The sequence below is a fragment of the Camelina sativa genome, chromosome 19, assembly GCF_030686135.1.
Source record: "Camelina sativa cultivar CO46 ecotype springtype chromosome 19, ASM3068613v1".
NCBI classification, from domain to species: Eukaryota; Viridiplantae; Streptophyta; class Magnoliopsida; order Brassicales; family Brassicaceae; genus Camelina; species Camelina sativa.
The window spans coordinates 9197233-9215541 of NC_141898.1; the positions used below are offsets into that span (position 1 = coordinate 9197233).

Consider the following 18309-nt stretch of genomic DNA (forward strand, 5'->3'; position numbering starts at 1 on the left):
TTCACTGTTTTTTTAGCCGTTGAATTGTTTTTGGGAAAAAGAAAAGAAAATAGGTTGATTATTGACGAAACTAACCTCATGAAGCCTACTTTATTACGGTGAGAAAGCCCTTTTTGGCTTTTTCCAAAATTCAAATTCAAACAGCGCCTGAAAGTGCAAACAATCTCAACCGTCCGTTTTCCATCGTCCCTCTTCTTTTAACATTCCTTTCTCCGTCCGGCTTTACTGCTGAAATCATGCGAATCTAGAGATAGAGAGAGATACAAAGAGAGATACAGAGTGAGTAAGTGAGATACAGAGAGAGAACTCTTCAGAAGCTCGCGAAATTTTGGATTTTGTAGCTCGATTTACATTACACAGGTGACGGTGAGATATAAAACCCAACGAGCTGCTCTTTAGCTTTTTTAGCTGTTGGATTCGAAAGTTTCTTAATTTCACATTTCTCAGTGTCAATTTCGTGAATTTTGAACTGGTTTTTTTTTTTGAAATCTGCTTTTTCTGATTTCAGATTTAAATGTCAAGGGAGGTCAAGCACGATGACGAAATCGAGAATGTCCCTGAGAATCTCCGAGCTTCGCTTTTGTCTCAAACCACCGACGATTCATTGACGAACCCAACAAAGGAGTTGGGGAGTAAGATCGATCGAACTCCTTCTAAGCCTAGACCTAAGAACCCAGATCCACCATTGCCTTTACGGACGCCTGATAAGTATCGATCCAGCATTGCTGCGTTTTCTAAGAATCGGTTTGGTTGGGGAGACAAGTGTGATTCCGTCACGAACGCAAACGTGGGGTTTTTGAATACGACTCCTAAAACTGGTAGAGTTGTCGGGAGAGCTAATTCGGAGACCAATTCGACTCCTACGAAGAGCGTGTCTAAGCCTCCGGGGTCTTGTTACAGAGGGAAGCTTGATGGGACAGGAGCTGTTAGAGTTGGTGGTTATGCCTCTTTGTATAAAGGGTTGTCTAGTTCTTCTGGGCAAGTTTCAGCAGTTGTTAACACGGTCCAAGTTCCTCACTTTAGCCTTAAGGAGGATCCATCTTTCTGGATGGATCACAATGTACAGGTACCAATTTTGTTTACTTTCTTTTCATTTTTGGGGTTTTGGAACTGCATTACTCTTCTCAGTGTTCACTGTCCAGTATACTTCTAGGTTCATTAGCTGCACCAAATTGACTTCTTTTAACAGAAAATGCCTATTTTTGTATTCGATTTTTTCAAGTGTTGGTTAGGTGGCAGTCATTGATGGTTACTGAATGAATTGCAGATTCTCATACGTGTTCGACCGCTTAATAGCATGGAGAAGGGTACAAATGGGTACAGTAGGTGCTTAAAGCAAGAAAGTTCGCAGTGCGTAGCATGGATTGGACCACCTGAAACACGGTTTCAGTTTGATCATGTGGCATGTGAGACAATTGACCAGGTAAGACTCATCATAACGAAAGATGAAAATTTGGTTTCCTTTTTATTCGTATATATGAAGTTTTTTTTTTTGTTGCATCCTAAATTTGTAGGAAACCCTTTTTCGGGTAGCCGGTCTGCCCATGGTGGAAAATTGCTTGTCTGGCTACAACAGCTGTATATTTGCATATGGCCAGGTATATTCTTCTGTCATTCTAGAGATAGATTATGAGAGTGATCTACTACCTCTGGGTTAGGCTCAAGCTTAAAACAAGCCTTATGTTTTCTAGTGACCATGGTAGAGCTGTTTTTGTGATAGAGCTGTAAAGATGTCCCATTTTAGGTAATTTGGTGATACTTATGCTGAATCATTTGAAAATCCTTACAAGGTTGCAATGAGATGAGATAGTTAAGTTTTCATAGTAGGACTGAGTGGAAATAGTTTCCTTCGTTGGAGTTAAGTTTTCAGTTCCTAACTTGTTATAATTTGGTTGGATTATGCAGACAGGAAGTGGGAAAACATATACAATGCTCGGGGAAGTTGGTGATTTAGAAGTCAAACCAAGTCCCAACAGAGGAATGATGCCTCGGATATTTGAGTTTTTATTTGCAAGAATACAAGCTGTAATTCTCTTATGATATAGCTTTTTTAAATTATTATTACTGAGATATCTTAACTTTGCTAATTGCATCTTGCTTCGCTGTTCTTGTTGCAGGAGGAAGAGAGCCGAAGAGACGAGAGACTTAAATACAATTGCAAATGCTCTTTCCTTGAGATTTACAATGAACAAATTACAGACCTTCTTGAACCATCTTCAACAAATTTGCAGGTAACTTTTATATTTTGTTGGTGAAAGTGCACTAGATGCGCAAGGCTTAGTTCTCTAATGTGTTTTTCACTTTTTAGCTTCGAGAGGACATTAAGAGCGGTGTCTATGTGGAAAATCTGACTGAATGTGAAGTACAAAGTGTTCAAGACATCTTAGGGCTTATCACACAGGTTAGTACCGCCGTCTCCCGAACATTTTTGTTTTATGTTGATGTTCGTGAAATCTCATCTGTTGTTCGATAGGGTTCTATGAATCGAAAAGTCGGAGCCACAAATATGAACAGAGAGAGTAGTCGATCACATAGTGTATTTACATGCGTGATCGAGAGCAGATGGGAAAAAGACTCAACAGCTAATATGCGTTTTGCAAGACTGAACCTGGTTGATCTCGCCGGATCAGAGAGGTAGCTATGGGGCGTTTTGCTTTGTATTGCCTTAGAAACCTCATCTAACATTGTGCATTCTGTAACAGGCAGAAGACTTCTGGCGCTGAGGGTGACCGCCTAAAAGAAGCTGCTAGTATCAATAAATCACTGTCCACACTAGGGTATAACGAAAGAAATAGTTTAATCCCTTGCATAACTCGTTTTCTCAACTAGTTGTTATGTTAAATTTTGCTATTTGTTGTTATTGATTGCAGACATGTAATTATGGTTCTTGTGGATGTGGCAAATGGTAAACCAAGGCATATTCCATATCGTGATTCCAGGCTGACATTTCTTCTTCAGGTTAAATCTAAATTCATTGCCTTTCTTCACTTAAGTTGGAATCTATCGTTTCATGTCACTATAACGGTAGTTATTTCATCTACAGGACTCACTGGGTGGCAATTCTAAAACAATGATAATTGCTAATGCCAGTCCTTCCGTCAGGTATTCTGTCAACGCTAGTTTGATATTGTATTACATTAACTCGTACAGTTAGTAAGGAACTTCAACTTATTGCTTCTATCCATTACCACCTGCAGTTGTGCAGTAGAGACGCTAAATACTCTTAAATTTGCTCAGAGAGCAAAGCTAATCCAGAACAATGTAAGTCTGCACTTTAATCCATATTGTAAGCTTTGAGAGAGCTGAATCATAAATAACCTTTGGATAACTATTATGGTTCAAATTACTTAGGCTGTGGTCAACGAAGATTCTAACGAGGATGTCCTGGAATTACGCCGTCAAATCCGACTTTTAAAGGTGTAACATTTTAGACTGCCTAAGTGCTTTGTATGTGAAGCTGTAAAAAAGCTAAGACAAATTTTGTGTGTGCGGAACAGGAAGAGCTTTCCCTCCTCAAGCGCCAGAACATCTCCAGGGCGTTGTCATTTGGATCAGAAACAGCCAACTTTGCAGAACTACAAGTCGATTCTCCATCAAGTGAAATGCACGAGGTAGGACATAAGCAGGCTGGTAACTCGCTTGTGTATGAATCTGGAGGCTGTGTAAGGATGTCTAGAAAGCAGGTATACTAACTTTGAGAAATTATGTTAGGACTTACTGGGATTCATATGCCTTTGCCTTGTGATTCCACTAAAAAATTATATATATTTATTAAAATCAGTTGAAATCTTTGGAGATAACACTTGCTGGCTCATTGAGAAGAGAAAATGTGGCTGATGCTTCAATTAAGAAGCTTGAAGCTGAGATAGAGCATCTAAATCGTCTGGTAATTTTTTCTCACCTACACTGTTCCCATTCCCACTTATGTTTCAGAAATCGCCTGAATCCATTTATGATATCATTAGGTTCGACAAAGGGAGGAAGATACTAGGAGCACAAAAATGATGCTTAGGTTTCGAGAAGACAAGATACAGAGGCTGGAATCACTTCTTGGCAACCATATATCTGGAGATTCTTTTTTGCTGGAAGAGAATAGCATTTTGTCAGAAGAGATTCAACTGCTTCAAGCTAAAATTGATAAAAATCCTGAATTGACTCGCTTTGCCCTGGAAAACATAAGGCTTCTGGACCAACTTAGAAGGTGATAAATCTTCAGGAAACATCTAACGCTAAAGTTAAAGATAATGTGTGCTTTTTTATATAAAAGAGTTTTGTTATTATGCAGATTTCAAGAGTTTTATGAGGAAGGTGAGAGAGAAATTCTACTGGGCGAAGTCTCAAATCTGCGGAACCAGGTGCCTCTAGTTAGCACAATATCTGGTGATGCACCCTTGTTTTCGATTGCGATGCCATCCTTAACCTTAGCTATTGATTTTGCAGCTCTTCCAGTTTCTTAATGAAAACTCTGACCGGCAAAAACATGTTGATGATGAAATAGAGCCACAGGTTACATATATTCACCTATTTTTATACCTGAAATCTCTTAGTATGCAGAATAATTATGCGTCATTGCTTGCTTGTCAATAATCTTGTTGCATCTGCTATGGTACAGGGTGCATTACTTAGGAGTAAAGAAAATTGTTCTCTACAGGAGGAGGTCGATTCGCTTTCTTTCTCATAAGTCATTCTCCTATTTTCTTTCTAATCTATATTTTCAATTTCAGTTTCTTAACGTATTTCTATTGCAGTTGAAAAAGACCTGTTACGAACTTGAGAAATGTAGAAGTAACCTTGGTTCTTGCTTGGAAGAGAATGCAAAGCTTAATAGGTTAGCAAATCTGATTTGAGAATTCTTTTTTTTTTCCTTTTATATGGCAACTGAGTTCTCATTTTCTCCATACCCCTGAAAAGTCTTCTTGCCTTTCTTCTGCAGAGAAATCCAAGATCTACAGGTCATGGCCGACAATATGAGAGCTTGCACACCTGATGAAAATAGCATTGCGAACAAACAAAAGGTCTGCACAATAAGAACAGTGTGGTTTACTAATATGCACAACCACTTGTGATATTGTTTCTGCAGGTTACCATTGAGCGTATTCACTTAACAGTTGAATGTTGCCTTAAAATTGCAGGCCCTGTTGGAAACTCAAAATGTTGAGCGGAACAAAACACTTGCTGGTCAGCAGGTCAATTATGTAGAAGAAATCATCAAATTGCAGCTTGATTTGGATGTACTAAAAATTATACTCGATGAGGAAAGAACACTACGGGGTGATTCAGAAGCACAGGCAGTTCGCTTGAAATTTGATATTGGAGAGTTGAAGGACCAACTACTTTTGATTAGCAAGCAGCAAGAAAATGTATATAGTGAGCTGGGGGAAACAAAGTCTGTAGTTGAAGCTCTTGAATCGCAAAACATTATATTGATCCAAGAAGCAGTGGAGTTGAGGAGAATAAAGGAGAACTATATTGAGCTTTTACAAAAACAAGAGCTTGACATCCCAGCAATGAAGTCCAAACAGTACAATGAGTTCAAAGATATTCCTGCAGAGGACAATGCAATTGATACAAAGTTTAAAAAGATGCAAGCATCTCTTGAAAAAGCTAAGAGGTTGAACATGTTGTACAAGAGTGATATTGCTTCTAAGGCATGTGGAGATGAAGAAATGGAAAAAGTTTGCAAGCAAGCTGAAGCTGCAACTGCGGAGGTGATTGTCTGTTTGCAGAATGAGCTTGAAGTTCTTCAGAAGGAGGTCAGTGATTTTCAATCAAAAGAAAACGTCACTGAAAAGCAGGTACAGTTTTTAGAAGGTCAGATGGAGGAGCTGCAGGATAACTTACGAGACACGATTATGGATAACGAGCAGTTGCAAGAAAAGCTCCGAGGCAAAGACATGGAACTACAGATCATCTCAAATGAAATGGAACTTCTCACATCTGAGCTTGAAGAAATTCTGCTGAATGGGAATGAAGGCCTTACAGATGCGTGTTACCAGGCTGATCTTATTTCGGGTTCCTTACCAGATAGAAGGATATGGATATCTGAACAGGTTGGCGGATTAAGAAGAACACTTTCTGAGAGAGAATTCATGATTGAAGATCTTGAAAGTTGTTTGGAGGATGCCAATAAAAAGCAATGCGATATAGAATCCATGTTGACGTCTCTTAGAGGGGCAGCAATAGTAATGAATGAAGCGCACCAGAGAGAGTACGAGGAAAAGGAGACACTCTTGAAATCGCAGTTGTGCACAAAAACAGAGATCATATCAAGGCTTCAAGAGAAGCTCAAAATGGCTGAAAGGTTGATTTGTGAAGCATCACATTGTGCAACAGCTTCTCTAATAATTGTCAACCGCTATTCTGAGGTAACCGAATCCCATACTTTTGAGTTGAAGCAAAAGGATTTTCAGCTTGCGGAATCCGGTGGTACAATTCTTTCTCTGAAGCAACAAGTACAAGATTTGGAAACAACCTGTAAGGAATTTAGAAGCAAACTTCTACAGGAAGAAAAAAATGCTTCTGCTATCGCACAAAAGCTTGAAGAAATTGAGGAGACTGGCATTTCGGCAATGAAAGAGAAGCTTTCTGAGCTCAAGGGTGGCGTGTCTGGACTGAGATCATGCATAAACATGTGTCAAGAGCATGACAAATACACGGAGGCAGAGAATTCATTAGGTTCTCCACCCCACTGTAGTAAAGGACAGGTGAGCTGAAAACTTTCTTAATTAACGATCATGCCTTATTATGTATAGTAGTGTGCTTAGTCCTTTACTTGAAATTTTTTTCATACAGGAACTTGGAAAGAATGTAGTTGTCTCCTCTTGCATAGAGAATACTCCAAACAACAACCATACAGAGTCCATGAGGTTGACCAGCAAGGTGTCAAGTGAGAGAGGTAAAGTGATCATACTGCTAAAGCAAGAAATGGAATCTGCACTTGTAAGCTTGAAGGAGGTTCAAGTTGAGATGGCCAAACTCCAGGGTGAGAAGGAAGAGCTAAAGGCATCTGAGAAAAGAAGCTTAAGAAACTTGAACGATCTTGCTGCACAGTTTTGTAACCTTGAAACTGTGATGAATAACATGCAAGAACAATATGAGCACAAGGTGGAAGTCACAGATCATAAACTTAAGGCAAGTAACTATTTATTTTTGTCCCTTTCAAATTTATTTTTCTCATTCTGAGTCATATGGGACTGTGCATTTATGGTTTCACCTATTATTGACATCTCTCAGATGCTATATATTTTCTCTCTGTCTTTCTGAAATTCTTATGATATTTTACAGACTTTGGAGCATGAATTAGCTAAGATGAAGATAGATGCTGACCAAGAATATGTTAAAAACTTGTGTGTTCTTAAGAAATTTGAGGAGGCTCAAGGGATTATTAAAGATGCAGATATCACAGTCAATGAACTCATAACAGCGAACGAAAAGATGAAATTTGACCTGGAGAAGCAGAAGAAAAGGGAAATCAGCTTGGTTGGAGAGAAAAATGCCTTAGATGACAAGCTGCAGGAGCTGGAATCCATAAATGTCAAAGATAATGAGAAAATTGCGTACCTTGAGAAACTATTCGGGTCAAGTTTGATGGGAATAGGAAATCTGGTCGAAGAGCTGGAAACTGTTGTCAGAAAATTACAGGATGAGTCGTCTGTGGCCTTGACTGGCATGGCCAATGATTTATCTGAGTTGAAGTCCTGGGTTTCAGATACAAACTCAGCTAGATTGTTCCTTGAGGATATCTGGTCAGAAATAATCATGAAGGATTGTGCTCTCTCAGTTCTACACCTATGCCATATGGGGGTTTTGTTAGAAACAGTTACAGGGATCAATACCGAAAATGGTCTGCTTCAACGTGGTCTGTGTGTATCAAACTCTTCCATAGCCGGATTAAGAAATAACAATCTAAGGTTAAGAAGGGAGCTTGAAATGTTTGCAAATCTGAAGGGCAAACTACTGACTGATATAAAGAATGGTTTTGAGAGAATTTCGAGAAATGAAGAAGCAACTAATCTGCTTACTACAAAATTAAGCAATTTTGATCAGAAAATTTCAGGGCTACAGTACCAGGAGGAGCTGATGTTGCAAAGATCTAACAGCATGGGATCTCAGCTTGATATTTTGCTGAAAGAAATAGATTTGAGCAATGGGAGCCTTGCTGAAACTCTGTTGGAGCAAGAGCTGCATCTGAATCAGAAAGATGATTTCTTTGACACCGAAGTTCAGCTTTACTTCATGGACCTTTGCTCAAAAGATGTTGAGTCAGTTGTTCTGGCGCAAACAGTAAAAGAATATTCTTCTCGTCTAGCAGTTGTAGATAGAGAGCTTCTTGATCATCATGCCATCGTTGAGGATCTTAAAGAGAAACTGTTTGTTTCCCAAGTGGAGAGTGAGCTCAAAGACCAATGTCTGGTTGATAACAAATTGGAGACCGTTTCAGTGAAACAAAAGGTGACTGAAGCACAAAGTAAAATCAAGGTTCTCTCATCGGATCTTGATCACTGTGTACAAAAAATCGCTGAAATGGACGAAGTAAACAAGGTGTTTGGAGAAAGAGTCTTCTTCTTGGAGTCTCGCATCACTGGGATACAGCAAGAATTGGCGATTAAAGCTTCTGAACTTGACAGTCTCCAACATTCCCAGTCAGTCACTGCAGAAGAATTGGATATCAAAGAAAGGGATATACAAGTTTATGCTGACGTTGTCAGTTCGTTGAAGAAGGAAAACATCTCCCTTAAGAACAAGGTCATACATTTTGGTGAAGATCAATTTAAAGCACTAGATGTTACGAGGCTAAGCATTGCCAAATGCACACATTTAGCTGAAGATAGCAGGATACTGGAGAAACTAACCAGAGATGGTCTAGTTATTTCTGATAAAATGTTGCAACTGATATGTGAAAACTTCAATAAGGCTTCAGAATTCGCAGATACTGTTCAATCTTTGCAGATTGATGTACAAGACTTGTTGTCTGAGAATCTGAATCTCCGCGATGAGCTTTTGAGAAAGGATGATGTTCTAAAGGGGTTGTCTTTTGACCTCAGCCTACTACAAGAATCTGCTTCCAATTCTAGGGATAAGAAAGATGAAACAAAGGAAATCATGGTTCATGTTGAAGCTTTAGAAAAGACACTAGCAGTGAAAACATTTGAACTAGAAGATGCCGTTTCTCACGCCCAAATGCTTGAAGTTCGACTGCAAGAGAGCAAGGGAATAATCTGCAACCTTGAAGTGGATACTGAAAAGGTAAGGAAGTGTCAACAAAAACTGTCGGCGGAAAATAAAGACATTAGAGCGGAAGCTGAAGCTCTTATGGCAGAAAAAAGCTCTCTAGAGGAGGAGCTGATCCAGAAAAATAAGGTATCGGAGAGCATGGAGATGGAGCTCTTTAATCTAAGAAATGCTCTCGGACAATTGAATGATACAGTTGAGTTTACCCAGAGAAAACTGAATGAGGCCATCGATGACAGGGATAATCTCCAAGATGAGGTTTTGTATCTGAAAGAAGAATTCAGGAAGATGAAATCTGAGGCTAAAGAAATGGAAGCTAGGTACATAGAAGCTCAACAGGTAGACAACAACACAATTAGACTTGACACGACATGTCCATTTTCTTATTCCTTTTTGCAATACTTACTTAACTTCTCACAGATTGCTGAATCAAGAAAGATATATGCCGATGAGAGAGAAGAAGAAGTGAAGCTATTAGAAGGATCAGTTGAGAAACTTGAGTATACTATCAATGTTCTTGAAAACAAGGTTAGAGCTAATCTTTCTTTACCATGTAACAGCTTATTTTAATCGATGTGTTTAATTTTCTGACGGAGACGTTTTTCAATAGGTTAATGCTGTCAAAGTTGAAGCTGAAAGACAGCGTCTGCAAAGGGAGGAGCTGGAAATGGAGCTTCATACCATACGCCAGCAGATGGAAAGTGCTAGAAATTCTGATGGGGAAATAAAAAGGTTAGAAAAGTTTAAGCAACCTAAATTATAGGTATATGTTTAAAGCAACTCATTTCCTATTTTGCATGGTCAAAGAATTTTAGATGAAAAGCATATGGATCTTGAGGAAGCTAAGAAGCATATAGAAGCGCTTGAGAGAAATACGGCTGACCAAAAGACCGAGGTAACAAAATTTGTTATTTTAAACAGGGATGGATCCTTAATGATAGTCTCAGAGTTTGTTGATGGTATATATATGTTTGCTCTGCAACAGATTTCTCAACTCAGTGTGCATATCTCGGAATTAAATTTGCATGCTGAGGCTCAGGCTAGAGAATACATGCATAAGGTAAAGATGGTTCCTAATTGATTGACTACCCTTAAAAGCTTACCAAAAGACTGACATTACTAAGACTGATCCATTGCAAACAGTTCAAGGAGTTGGAAGCAATGGCTCAGCAAGTAAAGCCAGAAATCCATGTTTCTCAAGCTATAGATTCTTCATTGAGTAAAGGTTCAGGGAAACCTCGGGGTTCTGGCTCTCCTTTCAGATGCATAGGGTTGGGAATTGCACAACAAATGAGATCTGAGAAGGATGAGGAGCTTTCTGCTGCAAGGCTACGAATTGAGGAGCTTGAAACTGTAGTTGCAACCCGGCAGAAAGAGGTAACTAGTCGAAAATGTTATCTATATGTTATAGTGGAACGTTTGGCATCCACATGGTATTTATTATCTAATCTCGTATTTCTGCTCCCAGATATTTTTATTGAATTCAAAACTCGCCAAGGTGGATAGCATGACCCATGATATTAATCGAGTTTTGCTGGGAGTCAAACAGAATTGTTCGGTAAGTGGTTATTTAATTTTTTTTTTTCCCGCATGTTGTGTATAGCTTTAACATATTTCTGCCTCTGTAATGAAAAATAAAGAAAGATCTTTATTCTCTGTGGAATCTAACCTGGTTACATTAGTCATTGTCTTGTTGTTCCTCTATTGTAGAAACCGCTAAGTGGTAACTAAAAGTCAGTGACCTTGTTTCCGTCTTCCGCCTTTCTTTGCAGTCATTCTTGGATAGTCAACAAGTATTGAAGATAGCAGAGATGCTTCAACTTAATAGTTCAGATTCACGAGAAAGGGTAATTTTTCTTTGGATAGAACTCCAGCAAGAAAGATTAATAAGTTTTTGATAATAACCAAACTTCTTGTGTCTGAAATTTTTTGTATATAGGATCTTGAAGTCTCTCATCTCAAGCAGAAAATTAATGAATACAATGAGGAAAGGCAAGGGTAAGCAAGTGATGTACTCTGCCAAATCTTCACTAGCAGAAATATGGATTCTGGCCAGTTCCAGATGTTATATCATAGTTTCTTATACAATATCTCAATGCAGATGGATAGAGGAAATCGACGGAAAGCAGACAGATTTAGTTACTGCGCAGATAAAACTCCAGGAACATCGGCAGCATGAGCAGCTGCTTAAGAAAGAGAATGAATTACTTAAGGTTGAAAAATTAGGCACCAGTTTTTTATTTTACTGTTACACATTATACAAAATAAGTTAGTCCTCACAGAACGTATCTTAATCTTCTTACTTTCAACAGAAGGAGAATGTTAGTCATAAAAGAAGAGTGATAGAACTTGAAGGGGAAGTGAAGAAGCTATCGTCCCATCAAACCCCTGAGCGGAGAACTCGTGATCAAGCTCGAATTAAGGCAAGAAATCTCTAACTTGAAATACTTCTCTGTGTAGAAATATAATTACTCTTTTTTATTCTGGTACTTATTACCCTTTCCTTTGGTGTCATATGCAATAGGAAGAAAACAGTGTGTTAAAACTTCAGCTTGATGAGCTCAATTTGAAGTTACGGCGAGCAGATGTTAGTGTTTCTCGTGCCAAAGAAGAGCTTGCTTGGTACCGAGCGTCGTCCGGAAAGAACCTACATTCAAACCTTGACAAGACGCATCAGTTAAGTACCAAACTGAAGGAAACTGAAGAGGATAGAATGCAGCTTGCTCAGAAGCTATTAGGTCTCTGCACCAGTATCCTCAAGGTAAGAGGAACAGTCATAGTTTCTCGCTGTAATAAGCTCTGCAATTCCAGTGATCTAAAACTCCAAAACAGTATGTTAACATCTTTGTGTGGACTCAAAATTCCCTCAGGCAGCCGGTGTAACAGGAGAAGACATTACAGACATAAACCCTGAAGTTGCTGAAGAGGCACTCGAACAGCTCAAGACAAAACTTGGTTTACTTGAACGTGAACTAGACCACTTTAGATTAAAGGTAAGATATATTTCCATTTGAAGCTTTCGATTCAGTAGCTATTCACAAATAAGTTTTAAGAGAGGCTTGTGAAAAAACTCTTGATGCAGGGAAAAGCAAAGAGCAGAAGAAGTAGGAATCCAGAGAGAAAGATGCCTTCAATGCCTTCGCCTCCAAGATCATGGAGCCAGAGTCCAAGAAGTATGTCTCAGGTTCCTTTTTTCTCTTCTTTAGACAGGTGAAAGAATGATATGTTTGTACGAGAACACAGTCATTGTACATTTATGAATGTTCTTATGTAACTGTTATACTTTGATTGGTAAATAAAATTTATATAACCTCATTCATCCTGATTTTTGTATCCTCTTTATTATGACGTCGTTTCCAGCAATTCATCGTATATAGTTTGGTGGCCATTAATTTCGTTTTTTTACCTTACCTAGAAAAAAAAGTTTGATATGGTTAAAAAAGTAAAAGTGGTGGCGAAAATATTGTGAAGCAAATTTATCTACAAAAACAGACATTAACCTTATAAATATACAAACAAAAGTAGGGTTTTGTATTTTTTTTTGTTAAAGATAAGGGAGTACACTCGAGAGACAGCAGATCTCTCGTCTTCAAGATGGTGCATTCGTATAATTCATCTGAGATCCATCAAGTCGATTCTAGAATTTACTCGAGGTATTGTATTTTTTTTTTTTTTTTTCAGCAAATTGAGATTTTATTTATGAGTGTAAAAAGTCATGATACATCTGTTCATAGAGCCATATAGGCGGATCAAAACAACTCGAATAGAAAATACAATTTCGACAGCCATGTTTAGCCAAAATATGCGCAACCTTATTACATGATCGTTTTTGGAGATAAATACTATGTTGTGAAAACGAGTACACAAAAGAGAATATCTTTATAGATACCTTGCAACAAGTAATGCTTTGACTTCTGCTTCAAGTGGTGATCTCGCATTTGGCATACTAGAAGCTTCCCATCCTAACGAAGCCTCATAGTTATCTCTTAGAATCCATCCCATAGTAGTAGACCCTATTTGATGATCATAAGCTGCGTCATAGTTACACTTTTTGTTAGCTGCGTCGTAGGTATTGTATTTCTAACTAGGGTTTTTTTTTGTCTTTTTTTGCTGTTTTTTTTTTAATTATTTTCCTTGCAATCTTCTACAACACTTGCTTGTCACCCAAGCCACCCTTCACATTTAATCCCACAGATGAAAGATTTTCGTGAATTTCTAGAAGAAATCTTCAAACTCGAATCAGTTCCAGAACAAATATCCAGAGTTGATGATCGAATAAAGGAACTCGAAGAGCGGAAGATGAGAGAAGATGCCGGTATATATATGTTTTAAATTTCTATTTTATCATATATTTCTATATATATATATTTCACTCTCTTTTTATGATTAATCTTTATAGCTAATGTCTAAGGTTTTTGGTATTCTTGCAGTCAGGGCCAAACTCAAAGAAGAACTGAGGGAAATCACGGAGTTGCGTATGAAAGTCGCGGAAGAGCTTAGGAAGATGGACGAAGAGGAGGAAAGGAGGAAAGGAGAAACATCGAGTTCCTTAGGAACATTGAAGCGGTTAAAATGTAAGTTTAACAACTGATTCATTTACATCAATAGAAAAGATCATCGTTTCTAATACTTTATAGGTAGATTAATGATTATTTTTGCTACTATAGGTTACTACTCCACAACAAGCTTTGAGGATCAAACGAAGGTTTGAAAATAAATGAAATTTTGAGGGGTTTTTTTCCTTTTTTCTTTGGCATCTAACTATCTATTGATAGTTATTTAAAAATCCAGTGATTTACATTATTTTTGTCATCTTTAGTTATTAGAATATTTTACGATGATTTCTCACTTTATGTTCGAGAAAAGATGTCGTTCTACTTCTACATGGGTATGTAGTAAGTACACAATACAATACATACACACAAAAAAAAGAGAGATTAGTTTCATCACTTCATGTGTACGTACTTCTGTATCTCTAGGTGGAAAAAACATTTTTAAATTTTAATACAATGAACAATGGAAACGTATAGGATAAATATAAGGGCTCTCTTCGAAATTTCAAACAATAATTCAGACGTGGAAGAAAAATTACAAAATTATTTTCACTACATTTAATATGAGATAAAATTTGGGAAATATATTTAGACTAATTCAGACGTGGGCGGGTTTGGTAATTAAATTATGAGAACTTTTGAAGTCCTTTAACAGTTTAACCCTTTTACTAATTCAGATGGGTAAGTTTGCAACTTCTTCTTATCTGTTAGTAATTAGCCAGCTTTACCCGTGAGAACGTATAAAAGCAATTGAAACGATCTCACTTTTTCTCTTCAATCACTCACTCATCATCATCATCAACATGGCAGAGTTTGTTCTCAAAATATCTCAACCAGAAAAAACGTCGTCGATGTCAGAAAAGATAGTTAAACTGGATAAGTTCATCTGAAAATACGAAGAACTGTTTTAATTTCCGCAGCGTCCGTGAGAGCGTATCCTGGCTTCCACCATCCTCCAAACATTCTCTCGTCGCCGATGGACTCTCTTGCATTATCTTTAGATAAGTGGGAAATTAGTATATTTCTAAAACTTATTTGGAAAATTAGTGAGTTTACTATTTACAATAGGACAATTAGTCGTGGAGACCATCTGTGAAATAGAAAAAATAGTGAGAGAGAAGTGATTTGTGTGTGTTGGAGGAGAGAGAAAGCAAAAAAAATTATTATTATTATTTTTTTATATATGTCTTCTTATTTAGTTATTCAAATATTTTGTAATATATATTTTTTTTAAAAATTTTGTCAGATATAAAAATGTATATATATTTTTTTTCTTTATAATTTAATATACATTTTATTTTTTTATTTTAAATATATTTTATATTATAAACTAATATATATGATTGTTTTGTACACAACTTATATAAAAAATATTAATGGCACAGAACCATGGACAAAAAAATGTAAAGCAATCAACTGATCAGAAAATAATACGTACGAAACGGGAAACCACATTATTATTATTATTATTATTATTTTGTCGTCAACATTGTTAATAGTTTCGTGGATCAATTAAATCTCGTTTTTCTAATGTTTCTAAGAATTATCAAAGGAAAGAGATATCACTACTGGAATCTAAATCGTAATTTGTTTAGATTTTACCAAATATCTTTTTACAAAAAAAACCGCAATAAATAATATTCGAGATAGATATATAGTAAAATAACAACCTTGGTATTATTATCTTCTTATAAAATATAATATTTAAAAAACGGTAGCTTGGCAACGTTGTAATATTATTTGTTAGAATCGGGCGAGTTTTTTTTTTTTTTGGCAACACTAATATTATTTAATCTTTACCCTATATATAATTACAGCGACAAAAGTTGAGAGTTTGTTTGGCAAAAGAGAAGAAGAGACGACATATCTCGTTATCGAGAATGGTGCATGCACAGCCGCATTATTCATTTGAAATCCGACAAGTCCGTTCACGTTTATTCTTAATTCGTCATCCTCGTCCAAGACACTTGAAGAAGATGAGGTAAATTTCGAGGGTTTTTAATGTGTTTTTTTTCCACTCTGATTTAAAAACCTTTCTTCTCTCCCAAGCTTCTCTTCACTTTCAATCCCCAGGAAGGATCTTGATGAGTTCCTGGAAGAAATCTCAAAACTCAAATCAGTTCCGGAAATAATATCCAGAATTGACGACTATCTTAAACAAATCAAAGAGGAGATCAGGGATCTAGATTTAGGTACTGATTTTGATTTCTCTATTTGATCATTCTTTCTATTTTATTCTCTATTTTAAATAAATAAATAAACCTTAGTGTGTTCATATTCGTGTAGCCAAGGCTATTATCGTCGAGAGGATGAGGATTCGCTCCATAGAAATCGCCGAGTTACGTACCTTAAAGCAAACTCTACTCCGGAAGAAGAACTGAGGATCAAAAGATTCAAATTAATAAATTTCATTCTATAATAAACGCGGTTAAGGGGTTTTTTGTTTGTGTTTTTTTCTTTAACATCTATCTTATCATATGCATGCACGTACCTTTTTAAATGTTCTTATAATATTTAGAATGTTTTCCTATATTATATTCGAGAATTTTTGTTTATTTTTTTACAAGAAGAAAAGTTATAGCAATCGATTCATATTTAGTGGAACCGTAACATCCAAGAAAAAAAGATTATGAAATTCAGATGGCGTACTATTTTTCATATAAAGAAGTGCAGATTAGGCTACAAATATGAATTCATAAGAAATAGGCCAAGGTTGAGGGGGAAAAAACAAAAAAAAAGGGGTACTAATCGGATGGTATGTACATAATCTAAAATGTGTTTGATATAGACTGGAGTTGCTATCTTTGCTCGTATATAGAAAGTTAAGAGCAAACTCGAAACCATGTTAAGAGTTACAGAATGGAGAAAATAAAAATAAAAAATCACACGCAGCGCACACACGATAGATAAATTGTATTGGAAACATGTATTTCCAAAGAATGTTAATACGACGACTGTTTACGACTGTCTATGTGTCCATTATTTTGATTAGTTGGATGATGCGAGAGTCAATACAAAAAGGGAAGGGTGCTGATCTCATCACCTCCAGAATCATACGAGTATATGAATTAGGACTTCTCTGGTCAGGGAGCATTTAATAACAAACCTTGACATAATGACATGCATGCATATTCTTCTTGAGAGATCGATGTTATTTATCAAACAGAGCGTTCTCGATCGGTGCTTCCCAATAATATACATGCATTATCGTATTAGTTGTTTGTTTTTTATTTGTTTTTTTGTCTGCACGAATTGCAAGAACTATATCATGTACTAAAATTTGTTATTATCATTCAAATCTTACTTTGGTCAGCAAATTTGTTTAATTGTACTAGATTTTAAACTTTCTTTTACTAAAATCATTAAATTTCAAGTTATAATTGTAGTTAATTTTATACGTTTTATTTGATGTTTAAGATTGTATAATTGTATTTTGATTGTTAATTCTACGGTATACAACACAATAATTTATTTTTGTTATAAATTAATTTATAGAATTAGTATCCTTTTATATTATTAAGTTTTACCTGTTTGTTTATAATAATCATGTACATAGAGGTGTCAAATAGGTCGGTCCACATTTCTTATTTCTCGGACCGCAGCGGGTCAACCCGTTAAGACCGCAGTCGTTAAAGTTACGCCTAAGCATGTCCCTGACATAAATTTTATATTAATTATTCTTTAAAATTTTAGTGGGCAAAGAAAAAAAAGAAATTTTAAAATAACTTATAATAATGATATTTTGTAAATATCTTAATTGGTAGACATTAAATTTCTTCACATTATCACATATTTCACGTATAATATATACATAACTATGTAAAAATATTATTTATATATAATATATTTATTTTAATCATATATTTGTAGTTTTTGGGACAACCCGCCAACCACAAACGTACTTTGCTAAAATCCGTAATCCCGATATACTTAATTGTGAGGACTGTCTAGAAGTTAAGATTTTGACATAATTATGTATATATAAATATTTAATTTATATAAATAATATTTACTTATATTACTGTGTATTATGTATATTACGAAATCAGAGTGTCTAGGAAGTTAAGATTTTTCTTTTATGTATTTTTTAAGAAATTTATTTGGTACTGTTACTTTTCCACAAATCTCGTTGTAGATTAAATAGTTTATATTTAGCAGAGGAGCTCTTTAGATTTTCTATATATTGAAGACTGAAAATCTGGAGAAATTTTTTTAAAAATTAAAAAATTTGAAGTAATTGAATATGATTGATTGGAGCGAATATAGAGTTTTCTATATTGGAATGAATTTTGTTTAGTTTTGCAGATTATTAGGCTCCGAGGTGGAGATAATTTAGGAACATTATATGGGATTGATAAGAGAATATTTAATTCACATATCTTATTTTTGCATATTTCGATTTTATCTTCTTCTTTTTTAAAAATGTTTTAATGATAATGGCATTGGTTATAAATATTTTCAAATTTCAAGACTACTTTTACAAAACTGCTGCAAAAATGTTAACATAGATAGATACAGTAAATTC

The 18309-nt window shown here is 36.0% G+C and overlaps 2 protein-coding genes across 4 annotated transcripts; both read left to right on the forward strand.

Moving 5' to 3' along the window:
- Positions 1-125: 125 nt before the first annotated feature.
- LOC104767630 (kinesin-like protein KIN-12D) lies at positions 126-12546 on the forward strand. 3 transcript variants are annotated; one of them, XM_087502559.1, is made up of 37 exons: positions 126-360; positions 509-1066; positions 1268-1423; positions 1515-1598; positions 1906-2025; positions 2118-2231; positions 2309-2401; positions 2474-2634; positions 2703-2777; positions 2871-2958; positions 3044-3102; positions 3198-3261; positions 3352-3417; positions 3498-3683; positions 3782-3886; positions 3966-4201; positions 4286-4355; positions 4441-4506; positions 4613-4657; positions 4749-4828; positions 4934-5015; positions 5133-6704; positions 6793-7131; positions 7285-9570; positions 9652-9759; positions 9842-9963; positions 10039-10126; positions 10217-10291; positions 10375-10608; positions 10700-10789; positions 11004-11078; positions 11171-11229; positions 11333-11444; positions 11544-11654; positions 11756-11992; positions 12102-12224; positions 12314-12546. In XM_087502559.1, exons 2-37 carry the CDS (start codon positions 515-517, stop codon positions 12443-12445), a joined length of 8265 nt encoding a protein of 2754 aa, XP_087358685.1. In that variant the 5' UTR covers positions 126-360; positions 509-514; the 3' UTR covers positions 12446-12546. The 3 variants fall into 3 exon arrangements, 2 of the variants coding, with proteins under 2 accessions (XP_087358685.1, XP_087358684.1); XR_015591353.1 differs by having other exon boundaries at positions 139-366; positions 10047-10126; XM_087502558.1 differs by having other exon boundaries at positions 139-366.
- Positions 12547-15615: 3069 nt separating this feature from the next.
- LOC104765772 (uncharacterized) lies at positions 15616-16339 on the forward strand. Its single transcript, XM_010489532.2, has 3 exons — positions 15616-15765; positions 15858-15976; positions 16071-16339. Exons 1-3 carry the CDS (start codon positions 15665-15667, stop codon positions 16163-16165), a joined length of 315 nt encoding a protein of 104 aa, XP_010487834.2. The 5' UTR covers positions 15616-15664; the 3' UTR covers positions 16166-16339.
- The last annotated feature ends 1970 nt before the right edge of the window (positions 16340-18309 follow it).

Excerpts from the sequence above, each read along its gene's own strand:
- LOC104767630 (XM_087502559.1), top strand. The coding sequence starts at position 515 with ATGTCAAGGGAGGTCAAGCACGATGACGAAATCGAGAATGTCCCTGAG. Across the intron at positions 1,599-1,905 it reads GTATATTTGCATATGGCCAG|ACAGGAAGTGGGAAAACATA; the intron begins GTATATTCTTCT and ends TGGATTATGCAG. Across the intron at positions 10,609-10,699 it reads TTGCAACCCGGCAGAAAGAG|ATATTTTTATTGAATTCAAA; the intron begins GTAACTAGTCGA and ends TTCTGCTCCCAG.
- LOC104765772 (XM_010489532.2), top strand. The coding sequence starts at position 15,665 with ATGGTGCATGCACAGCCGCATTATTCATTTGAAATCCGACAAGTCCGT. Across the intron at positions 15,766-15,857 it reads AGACACTTGAAGAAGATGAG|GAAGGATCTTGATGAGTTCC; the intron begins GTAAATTTCGAG and ends TTCAATCCCCAG. Across the intron at positions 15,977-16,070 it reads GATCAGGGATCTAGATTTAG|CCAAGGCTATTATCGTCGAG; the intron begins GTACTGATTTTG and ends ATATTCGTGTAG.